Source organism: Jaculus jaculus, chromosome 6 (genome assembly GCF_020740685.1).
Source record: "Jaculus jaculus isolate mJacJac1 chromosome 6, mJacJac1.mat.Y.cur, whole genome shotgun sequence".
NCBI lineage: Eukaryota > Metazoa > Chordata > Mammalia > Rodentia > Dipodidae > Jaculus > Jaculus jaculus.
In genome coordinates, this window is record NC_059107.1 from 92192112 (window position 1) to 92209235 (window position 17124).

Genomic DNA, 17124 nt, shown 5'->3' on the forward strand with positions numbered 1-17124 from the left:
CCTGGTTCTTCAACAATGACCTGCAGTGGCCCTCTGCAGAGATGGGTGGATCCCACCAGGTCATCTCCCTCTGAGCCAGAACATATACTTGGATAGTTCACACCTGGCTTGCTTGGACTGCTTGGGTTCTTGTTCCTCCTCGTCCACACTGCTCCCTTCTTGCTCCCTAGCACATACCTCTTGCTCCAGCTAATTGGCCAGTCTGCACTGACTTGGGACAGTCCCCTATCTTGCTTGTCTACTTCACGCTACTTCCTCCTGCCCTGGGATGCTTATTCTCCCCATTTTCTCCCTTACAATCCTGCTTTTCTCTTCTGCTTTTTTCCCCAGGGACTTAAGCATATGCAAGCAAGGCAAAGTGCTCTACCATGGGGCTACACACCCCTAAACCCCTTCATTCTTCCACTTCTAAGTAAAAGGTACTGTGCTCTCCCAGTAAGCCCCCAGCGACAGCTTCCTTGTGGTACTCACATGACGGAACACTGAGCAAATGACAAGTAATCCACCAGTACATCCAGGCCTTTGTTTTCATCATTGAGAAATTCCCGCACCCACCTGTAGATAGATATAGAAAGGAACTTGTAAACTGGTTTGGGGGAAGGCTCTGACCCAACAATACCATTCTTCCAGAACCTAGCACCAGGTTGGGAAAATCCTGAAAACCAAAACCCATAACAGATGCATTCATGGTCATATCACCAGACTGAACCTTCCACAGACAGGGATGGGGAAGCACCGGTTCTTCCAGTACCAGTTGCTTTACTGCAAATGAGCTTCAGTAAAACAAGCTTCCAGGGCCTGTCTCCTAGTGAGCTGAAGCTAGAGCTCCATCATCTCTTGTACCCCTTAGGGCTAACACCATGTTTTTTCTCACTGGTGGAAGAAGTGGGGGAGCATTCAAGCGTTTACCACAGCAGGGCTATGCTTGACAGTCAGCAAGGCTGTGGCCAACTGAAATCTCAGTCAAGACACACACAAGCAGGAAGTGCCAAGGAAGCACTGAAATAGAGCCTTACAGGCCCTAAGATCTTCATCGACCTCAGATTTTAAGGCGTGGTGAGCAGAGAGGGTTGTCCCAGAGTTCTATGTTCAGTCAGAGTGAGTCTGGCAGTGCCAGAAGAGGACAGAGTGTGATCAGGAACTCGACAAACTCCAGAATGCTGTGACCCTCAGACAAATGAACATGCGCAAAAAAGCAAGCAGAAGAACATTAAAGGAGAACGTAGCCGGACGTGGTGATGCAAGCCAATCCCAGCACTCGGGAGGCAGAGGGAGGAGGTCGCTTTGAGTTCGAGGCCACCCTGAGACCAAAGTGAATGCCATGTCAGCCTGGGCTAGCGTGAGACCCTACGTTGAAAAAACAAAATAAAATAAAGGAGAATGTCCTGGGGCATTTTTTCCTCTCTCTTGGGCTATCTCTAGAATGAAAATTGAGAGAAAACTCCAACTCAGGTGGGGGTCATCATATGACAGGCTCACTCATCCCACTATGGACATATAACTACTGGGCTGGCATTGTCATGTCTGTGGGTCTCCATAAGCAAGCTGTGTGCAAACTGCCCCAAAGGGCTGCTGTCACCCCACATCTATGCTCGTCAGCCATACCAGAAGCTGAGAAGAGAGACTGGAGCCGGAGCACCAGGCCTGGCAGAGATTTGGCAGCAGACGACTTTGGCTGAAGCTGACACTGGAGCTGCCTGAAGTTGGCTTCCTCTCTCCCCCACTCCAGGCCTCCCATTTCCTGTCTGTCTGCTCTCCAGCTCCCCACCCCCTTCTCATTTCCTGTCTGAGTCTACACTGCTATTTTCGGGATGCTGACACTCTGAGGAGAGGTTAAAGGGCACTTAGGCAAGGCAGAGAAATCAATACAAACCAGGGAGTAAGGGCTGGAGGGCTCTGGAATTCCACTTCCTAGCCTGGGTTTCCATCCGCTGCTGCACGCCGCTGCCCCAGAGGCTATAACCAAGGCAGGACCCTCCTCTCTCTCCTCAGCTTGCCCTGGCCTCCTCCCACCTCAAGGCTCTTCCTACAGGGAAGGAAGGATCCTGGCTCTCACACATAACTACCCAGAGACGGCACAAGTCACAAGACAGGCGCTCCTACAATGAGAGCACTAAAGTTGTTCTTGAGAACCAGGGACCATGTCCAGACCTCTAACTTGTGCCAAATGCCAAGAGACCTTGAGGCCTGGGAACCATGCTGGCCAGATGCCAAAGAGGCAGGCATGATAGTGGGTAGCATCAAGGGGACTATCATGCTCTGGGTCCTCTCCTGAGCGTAGAACCTCACACCCACTGGTAGCACTCGATGTCGGTGGGGCCTAAGGAGGAGGGAGGCCCTGTGCAGTGGCTCAGGTGGCAGGTGTGACTGCCACAGTATCACTCTTGCCCACGTACACGATCTTAAGTTAAAAGCCTTGCCAGTTCTGTGAAAGGTTCCCAAGCGGAGGAGGTCTGACCACGCCTTTCCCAGTGGCTTGGCTTTTTGTGTCTGATTCACAGATGGCCATAGTGTGGAAGCCAAGCTTTGACCACCACAGCACAGCTTCCGACACCAGGAACTGTCCCTTTCCTGTCTTCCCCTGGGCCATTTCCCTTCTGGCTGTTGCTGTCACTAGTTATGCAGATGTCCCCTTGCTCTACAGCACTCCAAGCAGGCTTGGCCTGGGAGTGGACAAGCAGGCTGCCGCCATGACAGGAGAGGAAAGGCTGATGATGTCATTTGGCTCTTTCCACCTTGCTGTCAGGAAGCCCAGGGTCTTGGGGCTGGCAACTGTCCAGCAACTCTACCTCAGCCCAGCTCCCATGCTACTCTCACTCACTGAGGCACTTACCATCACGCCAGGCCCCTCCGTCAAGTTGGCACCCCCAGGAGCAGAGCTGCAGTCCTCTACCAGGTGACCGCCACTGTCCTTTCTGCATGTGTGCCATGCTCTCTCTCTCTCTCTCCCCATCTTTCTACACATGTGCATGTGTGCCACGCTCTCTCCATCTTTCTACATGTGCATGCATGCCACGCTCTTTCCATCTTTCTACATGTGTGCATGCATGCCATTCTGTCATTCTGCAAGTGTGCATGTGTACCACTTTCTCTTTATCTTTGTGCATGTGTGCCACTCTCTCTCTCCATCTTTGTGCATGCGTGCCTCTCTCTCTCTCTCTCTCTCTCTCTCTCTTTCTGCATGCGTGCCACTCTCTCTCTCTCTCCATCTTTCTGCATGCGTACTACGTGCTCTCTCTCTATTTCTGTCAGTCTGTCTCATAGGACAGAGGCCCTGCTCCTCTCTCTCTGAATGTCACTGCACCTGTCCTCTGCCTTCTCGGCAACACCAGGTTTCCTACTCAGACGGAAGAGTCTCACACAAATCCGACGGGCCTCTCAGTGGGCTGGAACACCAGGATCTTAAATACAGGAGACATCTAACTCTTGGCCTTGCTGTCTTACATCTTTCTGTGATGGTGCTTCAAGAAGCTTCTGCTCATGCCCTCAGATTACTTTCTCTCAGACAAGCAAATACTCTCTGGGCAACCAAAAAGTCTAAGCAGTAACTGAGTAGGGACAAGGTCTTTGCTGCCCAGTGTAATGTATTCCCCACTCCAGCCTTCACTGGGCCTCGCTTGGCCCAGCACCAGGCCACAGGCAGACTCTAGTCTCAGCTGCTGTGGGAATGTCTTCCACTCAAAGCCACAGGCTGAGGACCCCAAGGAAAGGCCCCAAGCTTGCCAAAAGCATCCAGTCAGCAGCTGAGGAGCTGAAGGGAAGAAAAACCAAAAAGGGCACATTCTAAAGCTCTACGGAGCCAGAAGCCAATCAAGGAACAACTCCATACCAGAGACGATAAACAGGCACACCACTGTCAGAGGACAGAGATCCTATGTGGCAGGCAACACTCAGGGCCAGGTAGAGAACTGGGATGGCCAGACCTGACTCACCCAATGTGATTGGTACGAAGTGAGATCTCCAGCTCCCTCAGGACTTTGGTTGATTCCTGTACTCTCCTCCTGAACTTCTGTAAACATGAAATCCACCATCACTGCTGGAAGTCAACTTCCTATGGGGTGGTAAGCAGCATCTTGCTATAATAGCTCAGGCTGGCCTGGAAGTCATAATCCTCCTGCTTCAGCCTCCTGAGTACTGGATTACACCACCATGCCTAGCCATCCAATTTTACATTACAAATAAAAGGAGCAGAAAAAGAAACACAGGCTATAAAATGTAGTTACAGACCTTCCCTCCAACACTAGATAGCCACTTTAGAGCCCAGAAATCCAACTCCCACTGCTCAGAAGCAGGAAGTCTTACCCCCAAGTCAAAGGATGTGTGCCCAAACCCCACAAGACAAGAGCCTTTCTGCCTCATACTTCACCTTCCGAGTTACACTGGGGTCCAAGAAGCTCTGAAGTTTCTGGATGTAGGTATGGGGAGGATTCTTGACTTGGAACCGTTCCTATAAGGACAATATACATGGTACACACACAAACACAGTCTGGCAGAAGGTGCTAAGGAAGGAGAGTGCCCAGTATTCAATGTAAGGGTACTTAGCTTCCCAGCTGTCACCTGGCCCTCAGCATCACCCAAAGCCTTGATTCCTTTTGTTGACTTAAACCTAGGCATTTCCCACATTGCCAGGCTCCTCTTCTCTTCCTGTTGGTGCTCCCTGAGCCTGAAGTGCTTGTCTATGTCAAAAACTATGCTAAGGGGCTGGAGAACCTATGTTAAGGGTCTTAGTGATTAAGGTGCTTGCCTGTGAAGCCTAAGGACCATAGTTGAATTCCCCAGGACCCACGTAAGCCAAATATACAAGGGGCACATGCGTCTGGAGTTTGTTTGCAGTGGCTGGAGGCCCCAGTGTGCCCATTCTCTCTATCTGCCTCTCTCTCTTTCAAATAAATAAATAAAAATACATTAAAAGAAAACTATGTTAAGAAGCCTGGCATGGTGGCACATGGCTTTAATCCCAGCACTTGGGAGGCAGAGGTAGGAGGGTAGCCTTGAGTTCAAGGCCATCCTGAGACTACAGAGTGAACTCCAGGTCAATTGATGGGCTAAATAGAGATACTGACTCAAAAAAAAAAAAAAAAAAAGCTAAGAGCCTGTTACTCACTAAGATGCAGGGATTACAGAGCCTTGAAGAGGACCCAAGTAAAGAAGTGACTGATCAACTGAGAGATGCAGGAAAGCGGAGGAGAGATCTGGTGGTGCAGAATCCAGCTTTTGTAGCTCTGAGCCCTGCCACTGGCGTGGGACTGGTTTTGCGGTGTTGATACAGCTCAAGGCAAGTGCACTGCCTGCTCCTTGTCCAGAGCCTGGACCCCAATAATCCAAAGCAGCCTCAAATGTTGACGGCTTCTTCCAACCAGGCCGCGTCTCAGCCCTCACTACACAGGGCACAGGGCTGTGTCCTCTCTACTTTGGTCCAACCATTCATCAGATCTAAGAGGAAACTTGGAAAGCCCTTTAGCATTGTGGTCCTGTAAGGTCCTTCACAAGCAAGACATCTGAAGAGCTCTGAGGAAGAGAAGCATTGAAAAGGCCTAGAAAGTGACAGAACACTAGGAAACAGGACCTGAAAATACATAAAAGAAAAATGTGAGAAAGTTGAAATTATTTGACACAGAAAAGACAGATTAATTAAAGAACCTCAGCACCAAATGGCTGCTGCTTTCCAAACCCAAAGCAGGTGTTAACAACTCAGTGCAGAGCCCAAGGAATGGGCTTCTCCTGGAGAAGGCTCTAGGCATGGACCTCAGAATCATAATCTCAGCTGAGCAGCAAGCAGCTGATTTGGGAGATAAGGGAAGAGAAGAGCTAAGGAAGCACACAGCTGCACCACTTGCCTGAGTCCCACAGGGTTTCTGTGAGGAGTACATGAGTTATCTCAGTACGTGTAGAGTTCTTGACACATAATCAGCATACAGGCATTAGCTACCATGATTTTGCTCAGAGCGTGAAAAGACAAAACTCTTGTATGGCAAAGTGCTCTGTACACATACTACCCACACTCTGTGCCAGGTCTTACCACACCTACCAAAGATTGGAAGGGCTAGGAATGTAGCTTTGGTTGCTCAAAGCCTTGGGTTTGAGTCCCAAAACCATATAAATCAGGCTTGATGGCACAGCACTGGGGAGGTGAAGGCACAAGGATCAGAAGTTCAAGGTTATCCTTGAACTATAGTATAGCCAGAGACCAGTCTGCACTAGTGACTGACTCAAAATACAGATATGGAAGTAGCAGTCAATGCTGAGCCCTACAAAGAGCTCTGAGGTCAAAGACCTGTGACCTCCAAATGTGTGCAGAGGAAAGAGCCAGGCAGCAGATGTAACTCTCTCTCTTCTAGTCCAACTCTAAACACTGTTCGTGCAATGCAAGGAGAGCTAAGTGCTTGTCTGTGCCAAGCTGTGGAGGCAGGAGCCAAGAAGGCAGGGGCATTTCATTCCTAGAGGTCTGTGGGGGACAAGAAAAGCATTCTGCTATTTGCTAGACCTAGGGCAGAGAGAGAGAGAGAGAGAGGGAGAAGGGGGAAAGCAGGGAAAGAGAGAGAGAGACAAGAGACAGATGGGAGGTCCTTCACTACACTCTGCAGGACAGCCCTAATCCTGGGGTGAGGCAGAAACAGGCTCTGATGGGAAAACTATCCACTTCTTCCAGCCAAACCTGCACAAGCCACCATGGTGCCACTGCCCACTAGATGACCCTTTGTGGGAGCTCAATCTCCCAGTTCTGTCTCTGTCATGTATCCCCTTGGAATAGAAGGTCAGTATATGCCATGGCAAGCCCAGGCTGTGGTTCCTACCACGGCTGCAGGTACTGACTTTGGCCTTACTGTTTTTGTTTTGTTGTTGTTTTAGAAAAACTCCAGACACATGCATCACCTTGTGTGACTGCCTTATGTAGATACTGGGGAAAAGAACCTGGGTCCTCAGGTCTCAAAGGCATGTGCCTTAACTGCTAATCCATCTCTCTACCACCAGCCCCCCGCAATTTAAAAATTTATTTGCAAGGAGCAAGAGAATGAGAATGGGCAGGTGTGCCAGGGTATCTAGCCGCTGCAAAGGAACTCCATATGGATGCACCACTCTGTGCGGAAGGCTTTACATGGGTACCAAGTATGGAACCTGGGTAATTAGGTTTTGCAGGCAAGCGCCTTAATTGCTAAGCCACCTCTCCAGCCCCTACTATCTTGTTAACCTGACAGGAATTGCCACCTCCTAGCGTTTTCCACCTTGGTACCTACCTGATCACAGATCAGATCCCACTTCTTCTCATTGTCATACTGCCGCAGGAGCCGGGCCTTGTCAGGAGGCAGGTTCATGGAGCTCTGCAGAGAAAACCTGACTCAATAGGCTGAATGAACCACCACCATTCCTCTTCCTTCTCCTCCCACTCCACACACACATCTGGAGAACAGAAAGGTTGGACTCTTCCCCACTTTCTCCACCTGGCCATCAGACTTCACCATAACTACTGCCATAAGGCAAGGCTCATAAAAGCAGGCCCTCCTGCTGCAATAGCCAAGTTTGACTGAACAGTGTTTTCCCAACTACAGGTCATGGAATCAATTCAGTGAGTCAAAATTAACCTTATTTTAAACATCAACAAGACTTCAGAACAGAAGATACCAAGATTCACTGCAGGTAGGAAACATAAATAAAGCTTTCAGTTTTTGTTCGTGCCACATGTCATACGCACATAGGTCATGCTATAAAAGGTACTTCTGTGGTTTTTTTAAGTTTATTTTGTGTGTGTATGTGTGTGTTTATGCCAGGATCTCTTGCAACTGTAAATGAATGCAAGATGCATATACCACTTTTTACATCTGGCTTTATGTGGGTGCTGGAAAACTGAACCCAGGCTGGCTGACTTTTCAAGCAAAAGCCTTTAACCACTGAGGCATCTCTCCAGCCCTCCCCCTTTTTTGTTTTCTTTTTTGGATTTTTTGAGGTAGGGTCTCACTCTAGCTCTGGCTGACCTGGAATGCACTCTGGCCTCAAACTCACAGCGGTCCTCTTACCTCTGCCTCCCAAGTGCTGGGATGAAAGGCATGAGCCACTATGCCAGGCTTTGTTTTGTTTCTGAGACAGAGTGCTACATGGCCCAGGCTGACCTTCAGTTCATTATGAAGCCAAGGATGACTTTGAACTTCTGATCCTTTTGGTAAATGGTGGGATTACAGCATATGCTAACAGACCCAGTTTATGCACTGCTGAGGGGATCAAACCCAGGGTTTTGTGTATGCTAGGACAAACACTATCCGCTGAGCTATATCCCCAGAGGCAGAGATAGGAGGATCACTGTTGAGTTCAAAGCCAGCCTCAGACTACACATAGTGAATTCCAGGTCAGCCTGAGCTAAAGTGAGACCCTACCTCAAAAAACCAAAATAAACAGGTCAAAATTCAGTAAGGCCATATTGTATAAGATTTTATCATAAAACAAATCAAAACTTTCAAAGCAGTCAAGTTTACAGAAGCAACTTCCAATCTTCTTTTCTGCCATATCCTGAGACACTTTTTTTTTTTTTTTTTTTTGGTTTGTTTGTTTTTCAAGGTAGGGTCTTGCTCTAGCCCAGACTGACCTGGAATTCACTATGTAGTCTCAGGGTGGCCTCGAACTCACAGCGATCCTCCTACCTCTGCCTCCCAAGTGCTGGGATTGAAGGCATGCACTACCACACTTGGCTAGAAACGTTTTTTGTTTTGTTTTTCGAGATAGGGTCTCACTCTAGTCCAGGCTGACCTGGAACTCACTAAGTAGTCTCAGGGTGGCCTCAAACTCACAGTGATCCACCTAACTGCCAAGTGCTGGGATTAAGTTGTGCGCCACCACACAGGCTCCCCCCCCCCTTCCTAGGTAGGGTTTTACTGTAGCCCAGACTGACCTGAAATTCACTATGTACTCTCAGGGTGGCCTCAAACTCATAGCAATCCTACCTCTGCCTCCCCAGTGCTGAGATTAAAGGCATGCATCAGCACACCTGGGTTATATATAAAAATAAGTATTTTTATTCATTTATTTGCAAGCAGCAAGAGATGAGAAGAGACAAAGAGAATGGGCACACCAGGGCTTCTAGCCACTGCAAATAACTCTGATGCATGCACTACTTCGTGCATCTGGCTTTACGTAGGTACTTGGGAACTGAACTCGGGTCACTGGGTTTTGCAGGCAAGTGCCTTAACCACTAAGCCATCCCTGTAGCCCTCACACACTTAAAAAGAGTTTATTTATTTGAGAAGAAGAGAATCGGTGCACAAGGGCCTCCTGCCACTGCAAATGTACTCTAGACTGATGCACCACTTTGTGCATCTGGCTTTATATGAGTACTGAGGAATTAAACCCAAGCTGTCAGCCTTTGCAAGCAAGCATCTTTAGCTGCTGAGCCATCTCCCCACCCCTGTTCATACACTTTTAGAAAATTTGCAAAGGGCTGGAGAGATGACTCAGCGGTTAAGGTGCTTGCCTGCAAAGCCCAAGACCCAGGTTTGATTCCCCAGTACCCATACAAAGCCAGATACACAAGGTGGCACATACATCTGAAGTTCGTTTGCAATGGCTAGAGGCCCTGGCATGCCCATTCTCTCTATTTGCCTCTTTCTTTCTCTCTCCTCAAATAAATAAGTACATAAACAAATGACTATTGCGGAAGAGGTGGCGAAAAGAATGTAAGAGACAAAGGAAGGGTAGGACTCCTCCCAACGTGCTCCCCCCAGACACAAAATGGCCTGTATATCCAATCCATGACCTCACAGTGCTTGACACTATCTACACAAGACCATCATAATAGGAGGAAAAGATCATGACATCAAAATAAGAGAGACTGATTGAGATGGGGAGAATGGAGTTTCAAAGGGGAAAGTGGGAGGAAGGAGGGCATTACCATGGGATTTTTTTTATAATCATGAAAGTTGTTAATAAAAAATTTTTTTGAGAAAAAAAACCACAAATAAAATTCTTCTCTCTAACAGTCTGACACTTTGATCAGCTCTCTGTACCTGCCACCACACTCCTGAATCAAACATGACAACAACTCAGCTTCTCACAGAGCCTTCTGGAAGTCTTTCTTCCATCTCTCTAGCTACTGCTCCCAGTCCAGCTCTCACTTCCCGGTAACCCAAGCATGACTACTTGCTTCACCTCTTCCCACACCCTGCTCTGCTGTCCCTAAGGACATGTCCTCCATTTTCTTTTCTTTTTGGTTTTTCGAGGTAGTTTCACACTAGCTCAGGCTGACCTGGAATTCACTATGTAGTCTCAGGGTGGCTTCGAACTCATGATGATTCTCCTACCTCCGCCAGCCAAGTGCTGGGATTAAAGGTGTGCGCCACCACTCCTCCGTTTTCTAAATAACAGAGGAAATCTTTAAATATTCATTTCTGGGCTGGAGAGATGGCTTAGCGGTTAAGCGCTTGCCTGTGAAGCCTAAGGACCCCGGTTCGAGGCTCAGTTCCCCAGGTCCCACGTTAGCCAGATGCACAAGGGGGCACACGCGTCTGGAGTTCGTTTGCAGAGGCTGGAGGCCCTGGCGCGCCCATTCTCTCTCTCTCCCTCTATCTGTCCTTCTCTCTGTGTCTGTCACTCTCAAATAAATAAAGAAAAATTAAAAAAATAAAAATAAAAAAATAAACTAAATATTCATTTCTATCACAGTCTATTTGACATGTAGTTACCTCCCACATACTATTATGCCAGCTACATATTCATCTCTCCTAAGGACTATGGCTATTTTCAGTATTTTTTTTTTTCTTAATGTTTACAGGTAGGGTCTCAGTCTAGCCCAGATTGACCTAGGATTCACTATGTAGTTTCAGGGTGGCCTCGAACTCACAGAGATCCTCATAACTCTGCTCCCAAGTGCTAAGATTAAAACAGCATGCCACCACGCCCACTTGGCTATTTTTACAGTCTTTTACTTCTATGTACTTTATTTGTAAACAGTGAGCTGATGGTGAGCCTATGGTTAACAGGCCTTATTAACACTGGGCTCAACCAGAAACAGAATCACTATGGTTCCAGAAAGGAAGTTAAGTTGAGGTCTCCAGTTGTCATTTACAAATGGAGGAATTTAAGACTAGAGAAGTGTGCCTGGTGAGAGAAGAAAAGAAAAGGAGGAAACAAATCACACCATCTCTCTCCTATGGCTTAACTGGCTCCACAAGTGTGCCTGGGCTTCTACAGGAAGGAGGGGTACAGGAGTTGGCTCAGTAGGTAAGGGTGCCTGCTTCACAAGCACGAGAACCTGAGTTCAGCCTTCAGCACCCAAGAAAAAAGCCAGATGTGGCCATGTATGCCTGTGACCTCAGTCCTGTGGGGAGTGAGCACAGGGAAATGGCTGGAGCTCGCTTGCTAGCCAGTCTGACTGAACAAAATGGCAGCACCAATTTCAGTGAGAGACTCTTTCTAAAGCAAACAACCCGAAAGAGTGACAGAGGAGGACATCCAGCAATGTTCTCCCCTGGCTTTGGCACACATGCATACATATTAAAAAAAAAAAAGGCAGGCTGGAGAGATGGCTTAGTGGTTAAGGGCATTGCCTGCAAAGCCAACGGACCTAGGTTCAATTCCCCAGGACCCAACAGAAACCCAGCATGTTCCCTCTGGAACTGCTTTGCTGATAGCAAATCTGAACATGTCTGTATGACCAGTAGGACATTAGGCTTTAACAAACAGGGACATTAAAATGAGCAGGCCCAGAGCAGGCCTTAGCCTATCTGGGGGCCAGGGTGCTACCAAAACAGCTGAGCCAAGACAGACTGAGCAAAAACAGTCCCCTAGGACCAGTACTGGTTCTGCTTGTCCCAAGGGTATCACTCCCATCTAATGGGTTCTCCCAAGTATGCCAGAAATGATTTACTATTTTCGCTCCTGGAAAAGATACTAGTAACAGGAGGGAATCGCCTGCTGCTACTGTGGCAAACATCATGTCCTGTCTATACCAACTTCTTCTTTTGGCCACCACTATCAGCTGCTGTGGCTTCACACCTCTCCACCACCAAGCACACTGGTAAAAAAAAAACCACAAAAACAACAAAAAAAAAAAACACAAAAAAACGCTGGTTCTCCACATGTTCTCCTTCATATGTGGATCCTAGCTACAGATGATTAGGCTTCTGTGTGAGAAGGGAAAAACAGTAGCAGAGACCAGTAAGTTAAAAAGGAGATGTAAAGGGAAGAGAAAGGAAGGGAGGGGGGTACTTAATAGGTTGGTATTGTATATATGTAAGTAGAAGAATAGATAAACGGGGGTGAAAAGAACCAAAGTGTGGTCAGGGGAAGAGATTGAGTAAAGGAAAGGTGAAGGGAGGTCTAATCAAAATCTAAAAGGATGCAAATAAATCATATGGAATCCTCTGGTTTCAGACAATGGAACACTCAGGAGCCATAGATCGTTGTTAGAAAATTTTCAGTGCCAGGGATGGTATACCTCCAGTGAGTTGTTGGCCAGGGAGGTCCCTGATGCCCCCAAAACATTACAGGCCATTGCCGAGGCCCTTGGTTTCCCAACAGGAATCGATGATAAGACCCTATTGCTGAAGACTCCACATACTTGGGCTGCAAGGCCACTGAGAAGTCTTGCTGGATCTGAGCTGATAACCTCCTCCATGTAGACCAACTGACAGAAAGCTGGAAGAAGCCATTCTACATGTGGTTCAATGGGAGAAAGAGATACCACCAGTAAAGATACTCAACAGTGGACACTGCAAACCTTATAAATGGCCAGCCAGGCCAAATGAGCCAACGGGTACAATAGTGGCAGGTCTGTCATGGTGGAAACCAACTGCCCTCCAATTGGACTGGAGGCCAGCTCCATGGGGGGAATACATCCCTGATACTGAAAACTTAAAACAGGGGTAGTCATGAGCCCTAGGGTGTAACATCTGCTGATGTCTGGATAAGTGTATATACTATGCTCATCAAACTGCCCAGTAAGCACTTCTCTTAATATTCATACCCTTATATTAATGCTACTCTCACTTTGGGTAGAGAATCTTCTCTTTTCAGGTGGCAGTGACCTTGGGATGACTCAGAGGGTATCATAGTGCTGGAAAGAAGTGGCTGGAGTACTGAGTAACATCTCGATCACACCTTCCAAGGCTCAGGGTCTAATGTGGAAGAGGTGGCAGAAAGAATCTAAGAGCCAAAGGAAGGGTAGGACTCCTTACAACATGCTCCTCCAGACACAAAATGGCCTGCATATCCATGACCTCACAGTGCCTGACACTACCTACACAAGACCATCATAAGAGGAGGAAAAGACCATGGCATCAAAATAAAAGAGAGACTGATTGAGATGGGGAGGGGATATGATGGAGAATGGAATTTCAAAGGGAAAAGGGGGGGGGTATTACCATGGGATATTTTCTATAATCATGGAAAATGTTCATAAAAATTGAGAAAAAAAGAAAATCAAAATCAAAAACAACAACAACAAAAAACAATGGTCCTGTCTGGGCTTCAAGACTGGCAAAGTCAAGCCGGGCATGGTGGCGCATGCCTTTAGTCCCAACACTCAGGAGGCAGAGGTAGGAGAATCACTGTGAGTTTGAGGCCACCCTGAAACTACATAGCGAATTCCAGGTCAGCCTGGGCTAGAGCGAGACCCTACCTTGGAAAATCACCGACAATAAAGACTAGCAAAGTAGCCCCTTTGTGAGTCCCCAGCTTAAGAGCACATGAGACACAACAAGGATCTGGTCAAACTTTAGGTCCTCAGAGAAGGTGGACCCCTGAAGTGTATAAACAGGCAGCAGAAGCATGGTGCAGCCCTGAACACAGGCCCAGGCTTCCTTGTCTACAGCTTTAGGTAGCACTTTCTTTTCTTTCTTTCTTTCCTTTTTTTTTTTTTTGGTTTTTGTTTTTTGAGGTAGGGTTTCACTCTACCCTAGGATGACCTGGAAATCACTGTGTAATCTCAGGGTGGCCTTGAACACACGGTGATCCCCTCCTTAGGTAGCACTTTCTGAGCAATGACCTCAGTGTTCTCTTTGTCAGGACTGAGAGTGTGATAATAAAGAGATGGTTAAGAGCCAGGCATGGTGGCGCACACCTTTAATTCCAGCCTTTGGAAGGCAGAGGTAGATGGATCACCATGAGTTCGAGGCCACCCTGAGACTACACAGTGAATTCCACATCAGTCTGAGCTAGAGTGAGACCTTACCTCGAAAAACCAAAAAAAAAAGACAGAGATAGGTAAGGAAAAATTTTCAACCTCCAATCTTCTCACAGAAGGGTACTAGCTGTGATGGAAACCTCCAGCCAGCACAGTAGGACCAGGGCAGTTCTCCTCCTGTCAGCCAAGGACATCAAGGTTCCTGCCTCCACGTGACTATGTGTATGAGTCCAGCAAGGGTCCAGTGTTCAGAGGAAGCTTCTCTGCCTTTCGGAAGGACAACTTCCTGAGTTCCTGGGACAGCCAGGGAGCAAACCTGACATGACTCTGGACTCTGTCAAGAGGTTTATTTCTCTTGACATTTCCCCTCAGTGCTTCCTCAGAGACTGGGCTTTCAGAGGCAAAAGTTGAGCTAAACTGGATGTGGTGGTGAATGCCTTTAATCCCAGCAGAGGTAGGAGGATCACCTTGAGTTTGAGGCCACCCTGAGACTATATGGTGAATTCCAGGTCAGCCTGGCCTACAGTGAGACTGTACTTTGTAAAACAAAACAAAAAATAATTAATTTTTAAAAAGTTGTCAGGTGTGGTGGTGCACGCCTTTAATCCCAGCACTCGGGAGGCAGAGGTAGGAGGATCACTGTGAGTTCGAGGCCACCCTGAGATTGCATAGTCAATTCCATTTCAGCCTGAGCTAGAGGGAGACCCTACCTCGAAAAAACAGGGACAAAAAAAAAAAAAGCTGAGTTAAGTTCTTGCTAACTCCTCTATGCAATTCTTTTTTTTTTTTTTTAATTATTTGTTTGAAAGATGCAGAGGGAGAGAATGAGAATGGGCACACCATGGCCTCTAGCCATTAGAAATGAACTTCAGACACATATGCCACCTTGTGCATCTGGCTTATGTGGGACCTAGAAAATCGAATCTGGGTCCTTTGGCTTTGCAGGCAAGCGCCTTAACTACTAAGCCATCTTCCTAGCCCTCTTCTATGCAATTCTTGCTGAAAGAAAAAAGATGGAGATCAGGGCACTGAAAGTGGGGCCAGAAGGCCCAAGATCAACTCTGAGCTCTTTAGACCTTGGTGAACTCATCCATGGACCACATCCCTCACAGCACTGTAGGATGATGGGAACATTTTGCACCTGCATGTATCTATCTGGAATACAGTGGGTAAGATACAGCTTCCTGCTTTCTGAAAAACCTGTGTTGTCTGCTGGCCTGCTCCCAGGTTGCCTCTGTTCCCAGCTCTCCAGCATCAGCTGCTGCCCAACACTGTGGCTACTGTGCAATCCTTTAATCCCTTCTTTGAGCTCTCTTTGGTTTCCCCTAAGACTAGGTGGCTTTTTTTTTTTTTTTTTTTTTTTGGTTGGTTTTGGTGTGGTGGGGGTGTGCTCGTGTGTGAATGCAGACACAAGTGTACACATACGGAAGTGAGGTGAGAGTACGTCTGTCATTCGGATGCCTGTCTTTGCCTTCCACTTCATTCTGAGGCAGGGCCTCGCACTGTTCACAGCTCCTTTTGTAAGGCTAGTTGGCTCATGAACTTCTGGGAAATTCTGATTAGGAGGCAATTTAAACTCCACCATCCCAGAGGGAGGGAGGAGCCCTCCCCCTCTCCAGGGAGGGAGACAAGTCATAGCCAAAAAGACACAAGAAGAGACAGGGGAAGAAAGGGAAACAGCAAGAAGCTGCACCATCATCCAGGCCCACGGGGAAGAAACTGAAAGACAGCTCTGCCGCTCCCCCGGCACAGCTGCTCCAGCCACTGCCTGCTTGGCAGGTCTGTGTGAGCAGGAGTCCAGTCCCTCCAGCAAGGTTCCTTACTCCTCATCTGACTCTTGTCAGACCCAGGAAAGCTAGGGAGAAGGGAGGGGCTCTGCCCTCAGAGGTTCCCTTCCCCTTCCTGCATTGCAACCCATCCCACCTAGCCCCTCCTCATTTCCTTCCCCAAGCAAGGGGAGGGAAATGCCAGTGAACTTTGGAGTTTCCTTGAAAGCTGCAGGCCCTGCTCTGGAACTCACCCCTATTCTGCCAGTCCACTTGTGCCAGGTCTGGGAAAAACCCAACACAGAAATAGGAACCGCCAAAATTTCCCTGCTCCACTGTTTCTGTTGATCCCAACTGACCATGATAAATCTAGGATCAGAGATAAAAATGGCATAGACTGGCAGTTTTTTCGAGGAGGGACACATGAAACACCCCTGGGAAAGGGGCTGGTAGAGGGTCTATGGAGGGCCAGCAAGCTCTGTTTTCTTTTAGCACACACAGAAAGTGAGATGATTCTATTAACGTTTTCTCTCTTTGAACAACTCCCAGCGGGCTTCCTATTACTGGATCAGTCTTAGGCCATGGAGATAAGAGTGTCACGGACAGCTGAAGCTGCCACCAAGCCTCCTTGCCATCTGCAGAAGAGCCCAGTGGACAGAGAGAGGCAGAAGAGGGAATGGGTGAGGAAGCACAGTTTGGAAGTCCGTTCTCATGCTGTGTCCTTTAGGGTTACCTTCACCAAACAAATCTGCCCTAAGCCAGTGAGAAAGCAGGAGCGCAAGGCACAAAGACCAATCACCAGGCACCGATAAGACAACACATTAGGAACAGTCCAGCCTGCCTTTCACATGTCTTCACTGGTGGGCATGGGCACAGCTGTGGCCACTGGGCACTGCTCTCAAGGGGTGAGAGCTCAAGGAGGCAGGAGGCATCAACTCCTGCTGCCTTGGCCCCTTGGAAGCCACAGCCAGCCTTGCTGCAGTAGCAGCTCCCAGACAATGAGAGTTATTTTCAGCCAGTGCTTTAACACAAGCCAGCTGGCCCGGGTGCAAGGCGGGAGTCCTCCTCCACCCAGGCCGCCCAGACAGCAGGCAGGCTGGCCAGCTCCACCCAGCCCACGGCCCAAGGCCTAATGCTGCTGCCACCTCTGCATCACTGTTTATCTCACTGTTTCAGCACAGTCCCTCCCAGGTCCCTCCAAAAGGGCAATCCTGTCAAAAGGAAACTTGAAAAATCAGAATGTGATCAAAGGTC

General features: G+C 48.1%; 1 protein-coding gene across 4 annotated transcripts in view; it reads right to left on the reverse strand.

The window, feature by feature from the left end:
* Positions 1-17124, reverse strand: part of Fmnl3 (formin like 3) — a 79785-nt gene that overhangs the window by 17870 nt on the left and 44791 nt on the right. For 3 of the 4 annotated variants that reach the window (XM_045152053.1, XM_045152052.1, XM_004649811.3), the window contains exons 2-5: positions 7236-7319; positions 4367-4447; positions 3933-4009; positions 472-555 (exon numbers count right to left, since the gene is read on the reverse strand). In XM_045152053.1, the coding sequence (XP_045007988.1) occupies positions 472-555; positions 3933-4009; positions 4367-4447; positions 7236-7319 (326 nt within the window). Of the gene's footprint in view, positions 1-471; positions 556-3932; positions 4010-4366; positions 4448-7235; positions 7320-17124 lie in introns of those variants that run through there. The other variant, XM_045152054.1, reaches the window with a different exon arrangement.